This window comes from Panulirus ornatus, chromosome 25, assembly GCF_036320965.1.
Source record: "Panulirus ornatus isolate Po-2019 chromosome 25, ASM3632096v1, whole genome shotgun sequence".
Taxonomy (NCBI): Eukaryota; Metazoa; Arthropoda; class Malacostraca; order Decapoda; family Palinuridae; genus Panulirus; species Panulirus ornatus.
Genome location: NC_092248.1, coordinates 11075685 through 11098770, shown reverse-complemented (window position 1 = coordinate 11098770; position 23086 = coordinate 11075685). Strand labels below are relative to the sequence as shown.

Genomic DNA, 23086 nt, shown 5'->3' with positions numbered 1-23086 from the left:
CTCTATCTATATACATATGTTAAAAAGCCACAGTAACATCACACATCCCTGCCTTCCACTTTTTGTTTTTTCATACAGCCACATTTTTCCCTTCACCTTAATTTGTTGCTACCTGGAGCTTATAATTTAACTTTGTTTCTTTCTGAGTTGTAGAGTTCCAGTTCTTTCATCTTTTCATAGTAGTGCTTGTGTTCCATTCCCTTTGTTTTGCTGAGAAAGTGCTTTTGTATTCTCTCTTACTTTCTTTTTCTCCATTTGTTTTGTCAATGTCAGTAGGACACAGCAGTATTCAAGTTTGCTTCTTATGTATATATAAAACATCTTCAATAGGTCCCTAATTCTTGTTCTCCAAGCCCTTCATATTATACCATTCATTACTTTGCCTAATATTGCTGTCTTTTCTGTTAATTTTTGTGTCCTATGTATGATACCCACATTTGTAACAACTGTCTCTTTCTCTTTTGGGCCTTTATATGGTGTTACTGACGTATTCTTGCTTGTTCATAACTTGATAGCTTAAACTTGCATTTGTTTAATTCCGTGTTCGTCCGGGTAGGAGCCACCCTTTTTTCTAGCTTCAAGGTGGACTATGAACATATTTCATACAAAGTAGCTTGCACCTTTATTCTCAGCCATATCCTTAAGATGAGCCATCACTGTGAAAAAAGGTAAAGAACATGAAAGTACTGATTTGCCATGTTTTTATATTAAATCTGGATGCAGGAACATATGAACTATGCAAACCTTACAGCATTTGCACATGAATGTAACAAAATCTGAACATTTTAATGTGTTTTTAGTGAAAAACGCACCTGTTCATTTATTTCTTAATATTTCAGGATGTATTTTCTCACGTACAGTAAAATTTGTTGTTCTGAGTATTATTTTGATACATGAAAGATTATCATCACAGCATTATAAAGTGCTTTAACAACAGGACTTCATCCTCTCTTTTAGCATGTCCAGTTTTATGTTAAGACATAGTTTTTCCATGCCACTGGTATAACTAGTAGGTGCTAAGCTTGTAACTCTGAGGGAAGTCCCTGGTAAAACTAGTAGGTGCTGAGCTTTTTAGCTCTTTGGGAACTCCCTGGTAAAACTAGTAGGTGCTGAGCTTGTAACTCTTTGGGAACTCCTTCACATACAGTACATTCTACTGTTTTGTGAGGTTTTAATACGTTGAAGACTGTTATCGTAAATAAAGAAAATCACATTAGAAATCACATTACCAACAAGACTCATCCATTCTCATATCACATTAGCATATCCAGTTTTACGTTGAAATGGATAGTTTTTCCAAGTCATTGGCAAAACTAATGGAGCTAGGCTTTTAATCAGCTTAGGAGGGTCAGAATAATATCTTAAAAGAGAAAATCATCAATACTTAGCTGAAAACTTAATTGATGGAGGAAAAGTGAGAGGGGAGACACCATGTTTGGTCTTATTAGATCTAGATGCATGGGCTGCCATCTGTGAACAGTACAGTATTTGCATTCATATGTGATTTAAAAACTTGATCATTCTGATGTTCCTGTTCTATATTTCAGAAAGTGCCAGTTTAGTAATTTCTTGATATTTCTGAACATATTCTCTTACAGTATGGTATTGGTCTCTGTATTACATGAATCCATTAAAGATTATCATCATATGGTAAAATAAAACCATCATCATGCCTTCATCTATTCTCATGTCACCATAGCACATCCTGTTTTATAATAAGACTAATAGTTTTCCCTTTTAGTGGTAAAACTAGTTGATGGAGCTCTTGTTGATTTTAGAAGGGTCAGAATACCATTTTTAGAAAGGTTTTTAGTACTTAGCTAAAAGCTCAACATGTGGAGGAAAAGTGCAGAAATGCCATGTTCGTTTCTATTGAATCCAGATGCATTTAAAGATGATTTATGTAAATTGTACAGCATTTGCATTCATATGTACATTAAGAATACTTGAGCTTTTTGATGTATGTGTATAATAGAGAGCACTTGTTCATTAATCCCATGTAGCCTCTTTGAATGTTAGAATAAGTAAACTTCTTTAGTTACCAAATCGTTTTGTTAGCTTTAAATACCTTGCTTAAGTAACATGAATTTCTTCTAGATTTCTAGAGCCAGAGCTCTCCTCTTTTAACAACATTTAAAGTTTTCATATATGGAAATTTGAACTTTTATACTGCAGATTGATATTTACATATGATGTTTACTTTCTTTTCAGTTTGACTTGGTAGACTTCAGCCTGACAACCTCATACATCTGGACTCTGTGGACAGATGCAAATAATGAAACACAGGTTGGTGATTCAGGAAACATAAACAAGTTGTGGCAAGGATAATTAAGATCACCCCATACCCAGGGCAGTGCAACAGAAGAAAATCTTCTTAATGAAATATGTGGTGGATTACATTCTAACCATATAACAAAAGGAATTTTTGATGTCACACTCCTTTTTGATAATGTATATTCTTTCTAGGATATATTATGTGAAATCTACCTTAAACATTGTTCCAGTTAACTACATCTTTTTAAGTTGTTAAAGATCCACTGGCAAATGGGATTTTTGTCTAAGAATATTGCATGTCTTTTGTGATGAACTGATTAGGTATATAAGGTGTAGAGGAAGGCATAGTACCACAGAAGTAGACAAGGACAAACATTGTATCTAAAAAAGGTAATTGAGAAAGTGCACTGGACTACATATCAGTCTCCCTAATAAGTGTGGTCTTTAAAACACCGGAAAAGATAATCAGTAAATAAATGACTTCTTACAAAGGAGAAGCTACATGAATAGGAGACAGGAAAGGTCATGTATTTAAAATCTATTAGACTTTTATGACAGACTCAGCCTTGTCTTAGATTTAGAGAGATGGATGAATGGACTGTCCAAAGTTGGTTTCATAAATGGTTGACTAAATTCATTCTGAGTAAGTGTAAAGTAATGAGGCTTGGACAGAGTGAAAGAAAGCTTTATTATTATCCAGTGGAAAGTGAGCTACAAGAATGATGTTTGACTCAAGACATCTTCCTCAAAGCCAAAGATAAACTGATGCAGCAGGACAGTGATGTGCACGTTATGATGGGAATGTTACTTTTGTGTTGACGAGTTACTTTAGTGTTTCATTGGTTCATGGAGCATGAAAGTCTTAATAGGACAATCAGATTCTTAGCAATAAGCAATGAGATCCAGTGAAAATGTAAATGTTTATTTTCTCAGAGAATGTACTTTGTCAAAAATCGTCAGAAGTCAATGTAAGGAAAAGTAGATCTTGATACAATATGTTTAAGTAGAGTAATGAAGTATTACTACATTTTTTCATACTTTCACTGTATAATTTTTTGTCAGTAGTCAAAGTATGTAAGGAAAAGTAAATCTTGATACAAAATGTTTAAGTAGAGTAATGAAGTATTACTACATTTTTTCATACTGTCACTGTGTAATTTGTGTTCAATGGCATTGGGGTTATGCAAGCATATTGATATTCCAGTGCAAGAGAAATATTTTCTGTTGTTTGACATATTGTAAGTTAGCTTGTGTCATATGGGTACTTTTGTGTACTCATATTAATGAAGTGTTCTCTAGATCAAAGTTGTTCATGAGATAAAGAGCCATTATGATGTTTCCTCTTATCTCTCTGTCTTTCAGGATTGCTAGGTTTAAGATGATTTTTATTTTTCTGCATCATTTGGTTCTTGTAGCATCCTTGTTGCACTTTTTAAACTTTTTTCATAATCTACGCTTTTGCTAGTTAAGTGATATATTGCTGGTTGTGTGAATTCAAGAAAAATGTGTTTACAGCTGCTGTATGCCCCTGTGAATAGTGAAGATGGATCAAAGGACCCTCCAGGGTTATCTCCTGTGGTGCTTGAGTCACCCCCAGAGAAAGAAGTCCCCATGACAGACCCTTTTCTGGATCCTCGAGAGGTTTACCTTCGAGAACTCTTCATGCCAAATCGATTTTCGGCACACACATTACGTAAAGCTTTAGGGGTGGGTAGTTAAGTGTTTATTCTTAAGATGAAGATAATGAATTTTTGGATTGTCTGTGCAAGAGGGGATTTAGTGAAGATGAATTTTTGAAATATGCAGCAACTGTGGTTTTTAAAGCGATTCTCCTGTCTGGGTTCATTGCCAATCTGTTGTATGCACGTGAGTTGTATAAGCAAAGTGTTGTCAAATGTCATGTATGACAAGGAGAGAATGTATGTTTTTGGAAAGAATGCTAGGAGTCCATATGGAGGTGAGGCAGAAAGAAAAGACAGCTGTACAGATCAGAGGAGTGCATCCTGACAACCATTGAAGTACACAAAACAGTCATCACTAACCCTCCCAATACCCAGGCAGGTATTACCAGTATTATACTTCCCTGGTTGGTGACAGCCTACTAACTGCTATATTCATTTAACATAATTACTCTGTGTTAAAGTGACTTATTCAAAATGAAAGTTTTACACAGCTCTTGGTAAAGAAAAAGTAAGTTTGGAAATGGTCTTTCATATTGTATGTGTACTTATCGGACAGCATTCAAAATCATTTACCATTTCTCTGCAAACTATTTTTTCATACTCTGCTGTTTCCCTCATTAGCATTATATCACTAGGAAAAAGATGAAGGAATGACCTCATTCACTCACACCCATTCTCTAAATGCTAAGTGTAACACACTGAATCCACATGCCCCTATCCACAACTAGGCCCCACAAATCTTTCCGTAGGTCTTTTCACATATTGGGGGCATTGATTTATTTCATTTTTTCCAGACACTAATGTATCACATACAACAATCACTTAAACCATGTATTGATATTTGTTCTTGAGGTAGCTACCTCATTAAAGCAGGTATTCAAAAAATAATGATAATGGCCTTGGCTACAGTTTCTTTTGATTCATGTTTTCTTTCTATCCTTTATGTTCAGATCTACCGGCGAAGTGTAGACTTTTCAAGCCTGGCTGATAGGGGTATGTGGAGGCTACAAGAAGAAGTTGAAGCTGCACTCAGAGACCAAGTGGAGGCCCGGCTAACCTCCACTCTTTCTGACGAAGAAGTTATGCAGATCACACTTGAGGCTTGGGCTACTTTCTACTCACACACACTTCAGTACCATCAGGTTAGTCCATTCCATCCTTTAGAGTCACACACCCTTTAGTGTCATGAGTCAGTATTCTTTTAGGGCATACACATCCTATGGTATTCTCAAGGCACCCTACCGTTTTTGGCCTTCCGTCCCATAATTGTCATTATAACTTTTTATTATTTCTTCTTGCTAATCATTATCATGTTGCTAATCAGTTTTAACTTTGAACAGGTTGGACATAAACCAGTCGGCGTGGTTGGCAATGTTGGTGACCAGCTGGTTGGTGTGGTGAGGAAGCAGGTAGTGTCATGGGTAAGGCCAATGGATGCCCTTGAGGTCGTAGCATTGGCTCCCCTTGACACCTTGAGTGTAGCCAACCTAGACGGGGTATTGAGTGAAGACACAGTTGTGAATACCTCTGTTGTGGCATTAGCCAAACCCCTGCGCTTGGTACGGCGGGTACTTCCTCTAGAAGTGGCTGCAGCATTTACCCTTGACCTGCATCATCTACAGCCTCCAGACAAAGTTGCCACATCCATCACTGCCTCGCTCGTGGCAGATAGTGCCACACTTTCAACAAATTTAGGACAGCAGCTTGCTAGTGTATCTGGTTTAGTGGCTGGACTTTGGGCCTATCTTCATGCTCTGCAGTTGGATATGGGTATGCCTGATGCTCTTACATTAGAAAATGGTATGTTGTCATCACCTGGAGGTTTATCTGGGGTTCTTTCTGGGCGTGCAGGAGCAGCTGTCATCAGTGCAGTAGTGGCTCAGATGGCAAAGGTCAGATTGGAGCTCTGCCGAGACCTACTACTGTTGCAGCAAGTGGCCTTGCACTTGGGTCATCAGTGCCGCCTCAATCCGGATGCAACTGCACAGTTACGTTCAACGCTGCTCCCAAAAACTGCACTCCTCACTCAAGCATATTTTGCTCTTCTTCATGTGTCAACAACAGCAGCCATTCAGCCAAGTCAAGCTACACTGGAAGCTGGAAAACGACAGTTAGCTGCTCTGTCCCTCAATAATGGCCCATGTGTAGTTCATGCTCTGCCCACTCCAGGTCGTCCTGCCACTGTATTGGAGCTGTTTTTCCTGAGTAGTGGAGGTGATCAAGCACGAGCACTTGTGAGGCCATCTTTAGATGATAATACTGGCAATAGTTACTCAGACTGTGACTGGGGCCAATTGTTAATGCCTTTAGCAACAACAGTGGCTCAGTTGGCTTGGCCAATTAGCCGTTGCCTTGTTTTAGTGGAGTGGCTTGTGTGGGGAGGACAACATGAAGCAGTGCAAGAATATGTAAGACTTCTACAACCCTGGTGTGAGTGGAATAGCTGCTCTAGGAAGTTTTTGTTGGGTGTTGCTCTTCTTAATCAAGGAGAGGCTACCAAAGCTGCACGTCTCTTACTGGCTGCTCTTGAGGGTGTCGTCACTGAAGATTACCTTGGTGTGAAAGTGGCGGGTGGAGGGCCAGAAACCCTCCCAGACCAATTGCGAGTTATGTATTGTCTGCGTGTAATCCGCTTACTGGAGCAGAGTGGTCAGCCAGCTCTGGCACTACAGGTGGCTCAAAAGGGGGTTGCCATGGCCTCTTCTAACCACCAATCAATGTCTGCTCTTTATTCAGTAGTATTCAAACATCATTTGGAGCTTCATCATCATGATGAAGCATTTACTGCCCTTCTAGCCTGTCCTGACCAGCACCGCAGACGCAACTGTTTACGCCAGCTCATTGTATCACTTCATGACAGAAAGTATGTATAGCAGTTTATATTTTTTATGTTATTGATTGAACCAGTTGTAGTGGTAAAGTAGATCTTGTATGAGAAACACTTTCTGATGAAGTTAGAATGCTAGACATTTTATGATACCTAGCAAGGTAATGTTAGGAACAAATGAACAGTCGACCCATTTGCACACATCTTGAGTGCCATGTATAATGTACTAAAAGCAACACATGCAGTGAATGAATATGCAAGATGAGAATGAGGATGAATTTTAACACTTACTTGATAACCTGTAATAAGTAAGTAGTAAGCATTACCGAACTCTACCTGCTTGTGATTATGCCATGAAGGAAAACTTTCCTTCTTTAAGAATGTAGCATTGGAGGACAATTTCTTTAAAGAACGTCTAACTCCAGAGGGATCCATCCTTCCATGATACTGATCGTGGTGTTGCCTTATAATTATCCAAGGATCACTCTCTGGAAGGGTCCTGGTGTTACATAGGACCCTTTTTCCAGGGGCTCCTGCAGCTCCAAGGTTGCACTACACTCATTAGCAAGGACAAGGTGGAATTCTTTGTAGTGAGAAGTTTCTTGATGAGACTGTACTCTTTTGTATCAATTGATGATGAAACAGCCTCACCAAAGGTGACTTTTTACTTCAGTAGACTCCACTACCAACCTTGTTTAATTTTACTTCTGATTTTCAAAATTCATCCTCAACTTCTAGTTTTTCATTCTTCATGTTGATAATAAACCCCAGCTCTCACTTTATGCAGAGTTATGCTCTACAAAAATCTCACACATAAAGATTTTCACTCACAGTAAACCAATAATATACAGAGAAAAATGGAATGTGTGCAGCACTGGCAGATTCTTCCATTACCCTCGGGATACATAGCTTCTGACATCGAATAAAGTCATTTAGCCATCCTCGGCTTGCTTGAAGTGGCCCTGGCTCAGTGACATTGTCTTCTTTATATAAATGCTCATAAATCTTCAGACCTGAGCTGAAGGTTACTAAGGCTGCTTTTCTTTGTTTCATTCTTTGTGTATAATGAGAGCATTTTCTCCATCTTCCCCATAAGTGGTTTTCTAATCCTTCTGGTTACCTTGGTAGGCAGTAGAGTATAGGGGACCACAGCACTTCAGATTTTCTTAGCATTCTTTATGATGCAGATTGCAGATTCACTCAGTTTGTAAGCACTTCCAAGCGTGGATACTCCCTTGTCAGCATCAGCACATCTTAAGATTTCTACTTTTGTTTCAAAGGTCAAAGAGGTTCTCTTCCTTTTCACTGCTGGTTTTAAGATAGGAGATGTTACTGGACATTTGGATGCCATATTAACAAACACAGACAAAGGCACAGTGGGTTGCAGGAAAATCACATTAGCAGGGATGCCCAAATTGCATAAGTAGCACTGACCTACACACAACAGTGGTAAGTGCAAAACTGACCGACCGGAAGGAACGTAATGTGCTTCAATCACGAGTCTGCTCCAGCCATTAACCATCACTTAAGTTTTGGCACACTTTCTACTGCACACACCCACATAGTAGTGAATTTTTACCACGTAAAAAGAGGGACTGGTAGGAGTAGGTTCCTCTCATAAAAGCAAAATCATATGTAGTGATCCTGCATAAAGCAAGGACTGGGTGTAGTTTGTGATTCCCCATCCCATTCATTTTCAGCATCAGAAAAGAATGAGGGTCACTATAGCAGGTGCATGCTAAGGTAAAGAAATAAGGAAGCATGGGAATACAGTGACTGAAGTGAGGGAAAACAATGGCAGGTAGAACTGAGAATGAACAGCAGGCCTTGTAAGGACAGCAAGGAGTTTGATGTTGTGTAGCAGATCATAAAGTGATGTTGCAATAAGTATTTTAGGTGCTAAAGCTTGTGGATTTTTGTTTTGGAGTAATTATTTTTAAGTCATAAGGACTAGCTCTTCAAAAAGTGTCTGAAAGAGATTTTATGTGTGCTACTATGATTTGATTAAGAAATATAAACTAGGGCTGAATGCTCAAAAGTTCGTACAGGATAACTTTCATTTTATTTTCTTAAAAAGATATTAGTGAATATGTTAGTGAATATGATTCATAATATTGTTAGATTTAAATGGAAAACCTGTGTTGTCTATGTAGAAAGAAGGAAAATTATGCATAAGAATTTATGAACTGACTAATGTGCAATTATTTCAGATGCCTCACAACATTGGTAGGTTATCAGTATGGTAGTCTGCAGTCAGATGTAATCACCATCTTAGAAAATCGGGCTCGTTCTGCAGATATCCTTGTCAACAACTATTATGACTTACTATATGCTTTCCACATCAGTAAGCACAACTACAAAAAAGGTATTTTTTTATCTTTTTTCAAGTAAATAAATTCTTTGTGCTCATGTTTCTTTAACATTTAGAAATTTCATCATCCTTCAGCAAGTAATTCAAACTAATCTTCAGGTTCTTGATGACTGAAGCTATGGGTTTGCTTGGTAACCAAAAAAAAAAAAAAAAGAATTTATAGTTCACTTTTTGAGTTGAAGAAGTGGGTCACATAATGGAAATGCTGTTGCTATCTCATTTATATCAGTCTTTTTAATTTCTGCCATCTCCTTCACTCAAAGCAAGTTGGTAAAATGCTGAACCTTCTTCAAATATTTTGGTCATTGGTGCTAGAGAGTTTGTTATTGGTGGTGTGATAATGATAATAATAATAATAATAAGGATAAGGTTAATTATGATCTTTATGATCATGATTATAGATGATAATAACGGTGGAATGTCATTTCATTGATGAAAGTGAATGTGCAAGTTTGTGGTAGTTTCAGGAAAAGAGGAATGACGTGTGAAAGAAGTGATGAAAGTGAACAGGCATGGAAAAGAGCCCTTCTTTTAAGAAATTCTCTGAAGATTAGCATAGGATGAGAGTAAATGAAATGAGAATTGAAGTGGAGTGCAAGTGCTTAGAGAAGCAGCAATCATTTGTATGGGTGATGCATGTGGAAAGTGGGATGTGGACGTACAGGAAAGTGAGAGATGGAAGGAGTTTAAGTTGCTAACATTTGTGTGCCAAAGAACTTTGCTTGCAAATGGTAAATACCATGGGGAAGAAGTTACCTTTAATGGATGAGAAATGGTACAGCAATGCTGAAGACTATTGCACCCTAAAGTAAACCACTTTAGCTGGCTTTCACCTGGATTGTTGCCTAAACCTACAAGAGCCCCCATAAAAGAGGTCCAAGAGATCCAGGATAATTTTTTTTTCCTTACGCTCTCCACTTCCCGTGTGAGCAAGGTAAACACATCCACTTTTTAGCTATACTGAAACCAGAGGGTACCTTAAGATTTGATCAGAATAGCTGTATTTAAGCCAGACTTTACCTTTGGATTGTATTATGAAATTATTTTTTATCTGTTTATTCCTAATACATTTTTTATTCATTTATTTCGCATCTAGAAAACATGTATAAATTAAGCATAGAGGCTTTATAACATTGAATAAAAAAAAAAGACAATGTTATTGTTTATTAGTCAAAAGAAGCAGCTTCAAAAATGTCACTTTTTTCTGTGAATAATTTATCCATAATTTTCAGCTGAACTGGCTTCAGTTTTATGTCAAATTTCAGTAGAATTAAAAGCTAGATTGAAGAATATGTTGCTGTGAAGAGTTACGGTTTCAAATAACCTCCTTAAATGTACCCAGATAGTTAAGTAAAATACACTCATTAACTCTTAGAATTTGTTTGCCTCTACTTCTTTGTTTCAAAGCATGTTAGTTTAGATTTTGTACATGATATAGTTCTTCTTTACAAAAGTGCTTAATAGAATATATAACTTGCAGCTAGATTTTGTACGTGATACAGTTCTTCTTTCTTTATAAAAGTGCTTAATAGAATATATAACTTGCAGCTGCATATGTGATGTATGAGTGTGCTCTGCGCCTAAACATCGAAGGTCTTGGAGAAAAGGGACTGCGGCAACAGGCAAAGTGTTACCTAGCATGCCTCAACTGTTTACAACACATTCCACCTGAGCAGGCCTGGATCCTAAAACCTTTACCCAAGTCATCAAATGGTGAGGATGAAGTTGATAATGACAGCAGAACAGTTGGTGAGTTCTGTAAACTGTAAACTGTGTAGTGCTACATATTGGTCATAACTAGCAAAATTATGAAAGAGATGGGGAGATTTTGATATTTAGCCAAATAAAATAAGACATGCAAGGAGTGAGCACACAAATGTTGTAAGGAAAGGAATTGTATGAATTTGGATCCAGATGAACCCAAGATTAACAGATACGCATTGCATGTGGGAGCAGAAAATAAGTTAAAAGTCACAAGCTTGTGTAGCAAGTGCTTCTCTTTAACACTGCCTTTTGGTAAAATCATTTCATAGAGACTTATACAGTAGGCAGGTAGGTACTCTCTTTCAGCCCTCTACTTTTTTCATTTTTACATTGAGGAACATATCTATCCATCTGTCTATATCTCTGATGCCCATTCCCTCTGGGATATCCCATCAAGAGGGTAGCCATGGCAAAAGAGTGTCCACTTATGCCTGTCCTTACATGCCTCCCTTGCTTACACCATTCCACACATTCTTCCCCATTTCTCTCCCTCCACTACTCTTCCACTCATTTTCCCCCTGTCAGAGGTGGTCTTCCTCTTACACTAACCCCTTTAATCATACTGTCATACACTATCCTTGTAAACTCCCTGTCTTGCATTCCTTCCACATGCCCACCCCAAAGTATTATATCTTACCCAATCTGCTGCTTCACAGTTAATTCCCTTTGTATTCCCTACCATACCAAATCTCTCATACATCTTCTCATTACTTTCTTCATACCAAGTAGTCGTACCACATGCTCCTGTCAATTAACTCATTTCCACAGCCTGGATTCTTGACCTTTGTTACACATCCCATGTCCACGTTTTGGCTGCATAGGTCAGTTTTGGGAGAACTGTGTTGTCCTTTAATCCTTTCTTCACTTCCATACTTACACCTCTACCCATCATTATTCTGTTAAGGGACCCAGTGACTCTTATACTCTGTATTGCTTTCTTCCTTATCTCTCCTTCCAAATCACCAAATGCACCCAAGACACCTCCCAGTCTTTCTACTCCCCATATCTTTAACACAGTTTTGTACACTTTCATGTCATTCTGTTGGGCTTTGCAAAATCCATACTTTCACTCTGTTCCCTTTCAGACATAATTACTTTACTTTTAATTGCATTTACCTTTAATCACTTATGCTTACACACATCATAAAACACATTTACAAACTTTTGCAACTCCTAATCACTTTCAGCAAACAAAACAGTATCATCTGCAAACAGGCTTGTCATTAGCCACCATACCTCATCACCACATTCAGTCTCTACACCCCTTTCCCTTAGTTTTGCCTTCATCTCTTATCACTGTTAAAAAGCTAAAGTGACATCACACAACCCTGCCTCATACCCACATGTAAACCTAAACTTTTTGCTCAGCTCTCCATCCTCTCTTACATTTGCATTTTCTCCTCTGTAGAAGGCTTTCACACCATCCAACAGTTGTCCCCCTACCCCTTATATCCCAGATATTGCCTTATATTAAATTTATTGACAAAAGAATAACCATTAGTCCTCTTATATGTTACTTTCGAAAGAAGACAAAAAAGTAATATTCATCTAAGAATTATAATGAAATATTTTGTGGTAACAGGTGGTATCAGTCCTAAGCGTAACAGTGATGGTACTTCAGTTGCTCCTCCTCTTACCCGCCGACGACCACAAGTTAAGGTGCTGGAATTAACTCATATTGAGCGAGAGTATGAACTAGTACATGCAAGGCTGAAGATGGTCAAAAGTCAGCCTGATGTCTCTTCATTAGGTAAGCTTACCCCTTCTTTTGCAGTGTCATGCTTGATGTCATTAAATTTTCCCCATATTATTTTAGTCAACCTCTAGGAATTTATCTGCCTTTTGAGACACTCTTTCTTATCTGATAAAAGGAATTTATTGTTACAATCATTCAGATCATTTAGTACGGTAATTTCCTTATCTACCCATTGAGGGACTGCCTTATTGACATTATGCCTTATTTGTAGAAGAGAGGAAATGGTCACTGGAAAGGAGAAAAAGTGTAGGAGAAAAGATAGAACAGATTGGATAAGACAGTTATACCAAGTAAGTTTGTGTTGAGTAATGGAATTACAAAGCCAGTACAGGAGACTGGATAATTGTAAAGGGTTTAGAAAGGGAAATAGGAAGATATTAGGTTTTAGAGGCATTAAACTTGCCAGGGTTGTGACTACCTGATTTAGCCAAAGAAAAGTACCATAAACTTTGTCATCTTAATTTGGCATCTTTCAGGGGGTCCCCTAAGTGCTGCTGATACAATCAGCTTATTAACTCACGGTCGATTGTTCCGTGAGGCTGTACATCTGGCAAAACTGTTTGAGCTCCCTGTGGCACCTGTCCTTAAGGGGTTAGCTCATACATGTTTACATCCTTCGGTCTCACATACCAAAGTCATAAGCTCCCAGGAAGAAAGGAGCATTGTCAGTGAGTATCAGTCAACATGAAAGTGTTTATGTTGAGATGCATTTCTATTGAATTTATAATTCCTGTAGTTACATTGTGTGCAGTGCTCCTACACATCAATAATTTGTCATTTTATACAGCTAGTTAGAATAGGTAATTGAAGTCTGTTATTGAGTAACATTGTAAATTAACATGTGGAAGTGTATAAGAAGAATTATTCCATGTTCCTAATTTTTTATGTGCTTGCCTTTCCTACCATAAATGCTCCTACACACACATATACAGATTATATTATATATTATATATTATTCTATATATTTTTTTTTATTATACTTTGTCGCTGTCTCCCGCGTTTGCGAGGTAGCGCAAGGAAACAGACGAAAGAAATGGCCCAACCCCGCCCCATACACATGTATATACATACGTCCACACACGCAAATATACATACCTACACAGCTTTCCATGGTTTACCCCAGACGCTTCACATGCCTTGATTCAATCCACTGACAGCACGTCAACCCCGGTATACCACATCGCTCCAATTCACTCTATTCCTTGCCCTCCTTTCACCCTCCTGCATGTTCAGGCCCCGATCACACAAAATCTTTTTCACTCCATCTTTCCACCTCCAATTTGGTCTCCCTCTTCTCCTCGTTCCCTCCACCTCCGACACATATATCCTCTTGGTCAATCTTTCCTCACTCATTCTCTCCATATGTCCAAACCACTTCAAAACACCCTCTTCTGCTCTCTCAACCACGCTCTTTTTATTTCCACACATCTCTCTTACCCTTACGTTACTCACTCGATCAAACCACCTCACACCACACATTGTCCTCAAACATCTCATTTCCAGCACCTCCATCCTCCTGCGCACAACTCTATCCATAGCCCACGCCTCGCAACCATACAACATTGTTGGAACCACTATTCCTTCAAACATACCCATTTTTGCTTTCCGAGATAATGTTCTCGACTTCCACACATTCTTCAAGGCCCCCAGAATTTTCGCCCCCTCCCCCACCCTATGATCCACTTCCGCTTCCATGGTTCCATCCGCTGCCAGATCCACTCCCAGATATCTAAAACACTTCACTTCCTCCAGTTTTTCTCCATTCAAACTCACCTCCCAATTGACTTGACCCTCAACCCGACTGTACCTAATAACCTTGCTCTTATTCACATTTACTCTTAACTTTCTTCTTCCACACACTTTACCAAACTCAGTCACCAGCTTCTGCAGTTTCTCGCTGTATCATCAGCGAACAACAACTGACTCACTTCCCAAGCTCTCTCATCCCCAACAGACTTCATACTTGCCCCTCTTTCCAAAACTCTTGCATTTACCTCCCTAACAACCCCATCCATAAACAAATTAAACAACCATGGAGACATCACACACCCCTGCCGCAAACCTACATTCACTGAGAACCAATCACTTTCCTCTCTTCCTACACGTACACATGCCTTACATCCTCGATAAAAACTTTTCACTGCTTCTAACAACTTTCTTCCCACACCATATATTCTTAATACCTTCCACAGAGCATCTCTATCAACTCTATCATATGCCTTCTCCAGATCCATAAATGCTACATACAAATCCATTTGCTTTTCTAAGTATTTCTCACATACATTCTTCAAAGCAAACACCTGATCCACACATCCTCTACCACTTCTGAAACCACACTGCTCTTCCCCAATCTGATGCTCTGTACATGCCTTCACCCTCTCAATCACTACCCTCCCATATAATTTACCAGGAATACTCAACAAACTTATACCTCTGTAATTTGAGCACTCACTCTTATCCCCTTTGCCTTTGTACAGTGGCACTATGCACGCATTCCGCCAATCCTCAGGCACCTCACCATGAGTCATACATACATTAAATAACCTTACCAACCAGTCAACAATACAGTCACCCCCTTTTTTAATAAATTCCACTGCAATACCATCCAAACCTGCTGCCTTGCCGGCTTTCATCTTCCGCAAAGCTTTCACTACCTCTTCTCTGTTTACCAAATCATTTTCCCTAACCCTCTCACTTTGCACACCACCTCGACCAAAACACCCTATATCTGCCACTCTATCATCAAACACATTCAACAAACCTTCAAAATACTCACTTTTATATTATACTTTGTCGCTGTCTCCCGCATTAGCAAGGTAGCACAAGGAAACAGACAAAAGAATGGCCCAACCCACTCACATACACATGTATATACATACACGCCCACACACGCACATATACATACATATACATTTCAACGTATACATATATGTAAATACACAGACACATACATATATACACATGTACATAATTCATACTTGCTGCCTTTATTCGTTCCTGTCGCCACCCTGCCACACATGAAATGACACCCCTGTCCCCCCACACACATGTGAGGTAGTGCTAGGAAAAGACAACAAAGGCCACATTCGTTCACACTCAGTCTTTAGCTGTCATTTATAATGCACCGAAACCACAGCTTCCTTTCCACATCCAGGCCCCACAGAACTTTCCATGGTTTACCCCAGACACTTCACATGCCGTAGTTCAATCTATTGACAGCACGTCAACCCCAGAATACCACATCATTCCAATTCACTCTATTCCTTGCACACCTCTCACCCTCCTGTATGTTCAGGCCCCAGTCGCTCAAAATGTTTTTCACTCCATCCTTCCACCTCCAATTTGGTCTCCCACTTCTCCTTGTTCCCTCCACCTCTGACATATATATCCTTTTTGTCAATCTTCCCTCACTCATTCTCTCAGTGTGACCAAACCATTTCAATACACTCTTTTCTGCTTTCTCAACCACACTCTTTTTATTACCACACATCTCTCTTACCCTTTCATTACTTACTCGATCAAACCACCTCACACCACATATTGTCCTCAAACATTTCACTTCCAACACATCCACTTTCCTCCGTACAACCCTATCCATAGCCCATGTCTCGCATCCATATAAAGTTGTTGGAACTACTATTCCTTCAAACACCCATTTTTGCTCTCCGAGATAGCGTTCTCTTCTTCCACATATTTGCCCCCTCCCCACCCTGTGACTCACTTCCACTTCCATGGTTTCATTTGCTGCTAAATCCACCCCCAAATATCAGAAACACTTCACTTCCTCCAATTTTTCTCCGTTGAAACTAACATCACAATTAACTTTTCCCTGAACTTCACTGAACCTAATAACCTTGCTCTTATTCACATTCTTTCTCATCTTTCTCCTTTTACGCACTTTTCCGGACTCGGTCACCAACTAGGAAATTCTGGGAAGCACTGCACCTTAAAAGCATTCAGATTGCGCTCATCAGTCATACTCAACATTTCTACCAAGTTTAAAGAAAATCTCTGCCATTTCAGAGTTTTTGATTTCAGTTGGATTAATAGATATGCAGACAGACCCACCATTGGTCAATTGTAGTAAGGTTCCCTGTGCCATTAGAGCCTGGCTAGTGCAGTGTCACTAGTCAATGAACCCCATTATTTCTCGTGCTATGCCATATTTTTATTGTGAAAAGTGAGATTAGGTGATTCACTACAGATGGAATGGTATTTATGAATTCATATTGTTGAAAACACCTAGGGACATAAGCTTGTAGGCAGAACATTGGATTGTTGGGAAGTTTTGAATTAAGAGATTTTATTTTTAACTGTAAAGCAAAGTGACCTGCTTTACTTTCACAAATTACAGCTAATTGCAGTTAGATTTGAGTTTCATGAGAGAAATAGGTTTAAGAGAAGCTGTGTGTGTGTGTGTGTGTGTGTGTGCTCTTTTTTTGTATGTTTTTTCATGTATCTTGCTGTAGGAGGAAAGGACAAGTTCTTTTTATGTTTGAGAAGAAAAGGGTGAGAATTAGATATTGGTGATAATTTTACCTTTTTAGGAAATGGAAGAGAATGAAGTAATGATGATTAGTTTATCATGTAGACACAGAAAAATATGAAGTAATGGTTACTTTTATTTTTTAGGAAAGAAAACTGAGTCTTCAGTACTTTTTGATATTTCAGGGGAGAGTAATGAGACTGAAGTTTGGCGGAATCTCTTGAAAGAGTTGCTAGAGGAGGAAGAAAAGGCTAATCAATCACTTTTGCATCATGCTGTTGCATCTGTCCTCCTCCAGCACACCACTTCACTCCCTGCCTGGCTTGTCAATTCGTATAAGGTCAGTGGGAACAGGCATCAAAGATATAGATAGAATAGATAGATTATTCTTTCCCCATTGAATTCTTCATTTTAAGCAGATCTCAGCAGTTGATGTTGTTGATAGCCTAATCATCATCAAGAATACATCACTCTCAGACTTACTGTTAGGCTTGAAACACTTGAAAGTATTAGAATGATCAGTAACTGAAATGTTTGTGCAATCATACCTTGAGTTCTGGAGAAGTTGGAGTACATTGCATAGATTTTTTTGTATTAGTTATGCTCATCTTTTTCACATGCTCACATTTGCATTCAGGACAGGGTAGTGAAGGCACATCCTTGCCATAGGTATTGTCACTTCTGTTTATCAAAAGCGTAAAAGGTTGACCCAGTTTTTAGCCTCACCCCAGGGAATTCCTCTCATTACAGACTCGCAACCCTGGGGAGTTACTGCAGCTGTATGTAAGTCATGGATTGTTGGAGGAAGCAGTCAAGTTAGCATGCCAGTACATTGATGGTGTATTAGGTCATGGCACAGTGCAGGTGAGTTTAAGTCATTCTCTTTGTATGGCATTGAAATATGAACATGGACCATATGGATTTGCAGTAGAGCGAAGGCAGTGTAGTGCAGTCACTTGAGAACTTTTCTTTGTCTATCAGTCTCTCTGTCTGTATCTCTGATGCTTTTTCCAATTGGAACTCCCTCAAAGGTATGGCCAAGGCAATAAAGTCTCCATAACTAGTGAACTCTAGTGCCGCTTTTTGGCCTTCAGTCTGTAACCCTTAGCATGCCACTGGCAGAGGGCAACTCTAGTGCAGTGTTTGCAGAGGCTCCTTCTTACTACTAACTATTCTTCCTAATGTTTCAGCTTAAATGTTCCTACCTTCTACTTCTATCTACTGTTCTTACCATTTTATCAAAAGGTAGGGCTTGCACATTGTGCTCACTGCAGGAAAATCTAGTTATGAAGGGTGAGCTGTATGAGTTACGTGCTGTCAAGTGTTATGTGTGATAAGGAGAGATTGTATGTTTGTGGACAGAATGCCAGTAGTCCACATGTGAGTGAAACAGAAAGAAAACAGAAAAGTAATGAATGTGGTATCCATTTACAAAGGATTGGACTAAAGGCAAAGCTTTATGGTACTTTACTAGTTACACTTGAGAATTTTACATTTTTCTGCTCAATGATTATTACTTTTCTCTTGCAGGAAACCTTTTGATTTCTTACTTTCCCAGGACTTTTGTTACAGTAAGCTTGTTACTTGTTTCCTACCCCACGAGTCCCTTTTAACTTTATGAGGCTTCCGCAGTGCTCAGGAAGCTGGCCACATCCACTGGGCAGAACCACAAGTCATAAAGGGTAGTGGTGTGTGTGTCTGTGTGGGGAGAGTGTAGGGCATTGGAGTTTAAGTGTTAATATCTTCATTGTTGTGGCTGCATTGAGGACATGAAGGGTCTTGGGTTGTGTTGAAACAGTGTTTGTAGTGTGGTAGGAATGGTGATGTCCAGAATATAGACTGAAAAATGTGACAAATGCTTCTCTGGGGAGTGTGGCTTCTTGTAGGTGTATCACTGTTGGGATGGTATTTAAGACTGTATTGTGAGGGCAGTTGCTTAGTGCTTGTTATGTTATTTCATCCTGTTTGTTTTATTAGGGTCACCTTTATGTACTTTTATATTTCATTACCAATATCCATAAGGTTTTATGTTACAGTTGCTTATATGGAAGTGCAAATTGACATTGTATGTTTGTTTCATTCCCCATTTTTTTATAAGTAATGAATAAGTCTGTTAAGACAGTAGGGGTACCTGCAGGATCTATTTCCACAGGAGCCATTTTTACTGCGATTGATAGTTCACTTTCTGAGGAATTTGTAAGCTAAAGCTGAATGATAGTTTCATCTTGTTCATGGGTGCTGAGGTGAGGTTACTTGAAAGATGATTTTGTGCACTTCTCTTATCACTTTACATAGATATGAATATTTCATTACCTTCCAGCCTTTGGACACTTTCCCCTTTATAATGATTTATGGAATGTTTGTAACATCAGAAAAGCTACCTCTTTGCTTCCTTCAAAACCCAAGGTGTCTGGTTATCCATGCCTGCTAACTTATTCATTTTTAACTTCTGATGTAACTAGACACCAGGTGCTGAAAGTAAGAAGTTACCTTCAGTGAGTCTGTATCATCTGTGGTGTATGGAAAATGGAAAGTTAAACAAGATTCTCAGGGACCTGGCTTCAAAGGAGTCTATCATTTCCCTCTTCGTGTATGAATTGCAACCCTGAAACTTCAGGCAGGGGCATATCCCCCCCAAAAAAAGGATGGGGGAGCACAGGGAGCTGTTGCCCCTTCCCACACTGAGCTATACATTATACAATAAACTTGCTGAGTAATAATAGTGACTGTTATGTTCTTCCACTTCTTATCCCTCATTCGAAAGGATTTTTTTTTCACATCCCCCTTTTCCTGCATTAGAGAGGTATCACCAGGAACAAGTGAGGAATGGCTTCATTTACTCATATTCACTATCTCTCTTGTGTAATGCACCAAAACTAGGGCTTCGTATTCACAACCAAGCCCTGCAAACCTTTCTATGGTTTCCCCTGACAGCTTCATATTCTCTGGTGCAGCCTATTGACTGCATAGCACCCTCTCTATGCCACATTGTTCCAATTTACTCAATCCCTTGTGTGCTTACACTCTCCTGCATGTTTAGACTTCAGTCTCTCAAAGTATTGTTCACCCCTTCCTTGGTATCCTAACTTTCCTTGTTCCTTTCACTTCTGACATGCATACTCTTTAAGTATTCACCTCACTAATCCTCTCCATATGAAGGAATTAGGGGAAAATAATTTTTCCACATGAATAGCATTTTAGATTACCCTCTGTCTCATAACACCATCTCTCATTATTCATCTGAATAACCTCTCATGCAACATTTTGTTACACTCTAGTCCTTCGAGAACTCCTCGCAATTTTTTTGGTTATACAACTTGATGACTCCCTCTTGTGGGGCTTCTGCAGCTTTGAGGCTGCATTCAGTGTCGGAGCAGAGAAATAATTAACTCCTTTGGCTTAAGAAGATCCTTAACAAGACCATACTTCTTTCCATCCATTAATAAAGATATTCCCTCTGAAAACATCTTGCTCATGCTGTAATCACCCACAGGCAGTCTGATAACACTACTCCATGTAATATGATTTTTTATTCAAAGCCGATGGATCAGAATGATGATGATGATGCACATATCTATTTTCTGCCGCTGATTCTTTCTTGTTGAAAGGTGTGTTTAAATTGTGGTACATATACCGAAAATAATTCATAGTGATCCCACTCAAAATAGCATGATTTATTGTAGGAAGCAAATTAATTTGAATAATGTTGTAAATGTCTGTATCATTTCATTAGTGTTTCATAATCATAAGTTAAAAATTACCTTTTTGGCAGATGGGATTGAGTAATGCTCTTCATGCTGCGGCTTCTCCTGTATGGTTACCATACACAGCTCTTGACAAGTTACTCTTAGAACTTGGGGAAGTTCAACATGATCCTCGCTTCTCTAAGGTAGGTTCATGTTTTTCTAGGCTGTTAAAACTTTCATCATTGCTTAAATTTTCTGGGAGCTAAGTACATGATTATTATTTGCTCCACAAGAGGTTAGGAATTTTGATTTATTTTATTTCAGACTGCACATTTTTTACTGTCAGACTTATTTTATTATCCGTAATACATTCAGAAGAAGAGGCATGTGTCATCTTATGTGATTTTACCTGGAAAAAGATGATGTTTGATTAGTGGGAAAAGAACCAAGGTACTCAAATTAAGAGTTATTGAAGTACTTTAATTGTGGAAAAAATGTTTTGAAGTACTCATCAGATGGTTATTGGTTTTAAATTTCCACTTTGTTTTTTTAACATAATGTTAAATTTTTTTTTTACTTTATTAACACATGCTTAATATATGGCCAATCTGCAGCTGTTAGGAGAACTCAATACAAGACTTGGGATATATCGTCAAGAACTAGATCAAGTTTCACGGAATAGAGTTATCTTACTACAAGGATGAAAATGAAGCATCTTTGAGGACGTACAAGTAAAAATATCCAAATTCATGATAGTACAATTAAGAATACAAGAAAACTACTGAAGGTAGGCAGTCGGACAAAGGAAAAACAGTGGTAGATGTAAGTGGTTTTAGTATTGTTTATTGTAGACAGTATAGAAGCTTCAGTTTTTCTGGAAAGACTTGCATTATTGAAATTAGATAGTACCACTTTGTGTTAAGGAAGATTCACATTTGTTATAGACCTTTTTTATCATAAACCATCTTTATTTCTGTTGAAACATTATTATATGTCAAACTAAAACACAAGACAATGTGGGTGTGATGGACTCTAGTTGACACTCATGCAGGAGGAGGTTAATCCTCCCTGTACCTCCAAGATGAATGAAGCTGACAGTCAACCATCAGCCTCACATATTTAAGGTAATTATTGTGTGATACTGTTTTGGTCTTATTATTGTTTTTAAATGCTTTTAGTTTGTTATTGAGTGCTTTGTAATATTATGTTCACCAAATAGTAAATCAGCATCACCAGACTTCACCTTATGTGGTTATGAAGCAAATGAAAAGTCATGTTCAGTCAGGGTGTATCATCACCAGTGAATGAAAATGAGGACATCTCACTGAGGAACCCCTTACTCCAAAGGAGGCCATCATATATATATACATTTTTTTTTTCATACTATTTGCCATTTTCTGCGTTAGTGAGGTAGCGTTCAGAACAGAGGATAGAGCCTTAGAGGGAAATCCTCACTTGGCCCCCTTCTCTGTTCCTTCTTTTGGAAAATTAAAAATGAGAGGATGTAGGCTGTAAGATTTTTGAATTATTGCGCAAGGACTTTCTTTTGAAACTGAAAATGTCGAGTGATTCCCACACATCAGTTGTGAATAAAGATGGTCTTTCACTTTTACAGCAAACACTGCCATTAGCCATCTAAATGTTAAGTCATTTATGGAGTTTAAGGGTATACCTTATATATGTAATGGCCTCAGAACTTTATCCAGTTAGGAGAGTATATAGGCCTTTTTTATTATGCTTTAAAGTATTATGCAAATTAAATTTTTGTAATAAAGAATACATTATTGGATGTCATGTCTTTTGGCCAGCTAATTCAAAGGCAAATGGGTTACTCAATGCTTCTGTACCCAAGACAAGCAATATTTGCAAATTCAGCTTTCACAGCTACTGATTGGCTGTGATTTCTTCCAAAATAATTAACCACTTAAGCTACAAGGAACTTAGAAATCTTGGTGTATGCAGGTTTTCCACATGACATTATGCTTTGGATCGAGATAAGTATGCAGATTGTACATAGCAGAGCAAATATTAAACCCAGTCTTTTCCTCCTTTTTCTATTATTCTATCTTCCATTTCTTCCACCTTTTCTATCTCTTGCCTTGTTTTTCTTTGTCCCTCTCCTTTCCCTTTGTTTTGTATTTTCCTTCATTTCTTCTCCCTCCATCTTTGTTTCACAGCTTAACCACTGTATGTACAAATGTTGTCTGAAACTGACTGGCTCTTTCCCATAGGCACTGGAA

The 23086-nt window shown here is 38.5% G+C and overlaps 1 protein-coding gene across 3 annotated transcripts in view; it reads left to right on the top strand.

The window, feature by feature from the left end:
• Positions 1–22635, top strand: part of Nup160 (nuclear pore complex protein Nup160) — a 43986-nt gene extending 21351 nt beyond the window's left edge. For 2 of the 3 annotated variants that reach the window (XM_071677603.1, XM_071677600.1), the window contains 12 exons: positions 2212–2286; positions 3790–3981; positions 4907–5098; positions 5297–6819; positions 8994–9148; positions 10703–10903; positions 12501–12668; positions 13151–13342; positions 17346–17500; positions 17911–18024; positions 20933–21049; positions 21461–22635. In XM_071677603.1, coding sequence (XP_071533704.1) covers positions 2212–2286; positions 3790–3981; positions 4907–5098; positions 5297–6819; positions 8994–9148; positions 10703–10903; positions 12501–12668; positions 13151–13342; positions 17346–17500; positions 17911–18024; positions 20933–21049; positions 21461–21550 — 3174 coding nt within the window. In that variant the 3' untranslated portion in view covers positions 21551–22635. The remainder of the gene's footprint in view (positions 1–2211; positions 2287–3789; positions 3982–4906; positions 5099–5296; positions 6820–8993; positions 9149–10702; positions 10904–12500; positions 12669–13150; positions 13343–17345; positions 17501–17910; positions 18025–20932; positions 21050–21460) is intronic. The other variant, XM_071677601.1, reaches the window with a different exon arrangement.
• The last annotated feature ends 451 nt before the right edge of the window (positions 22636–23086 follow it).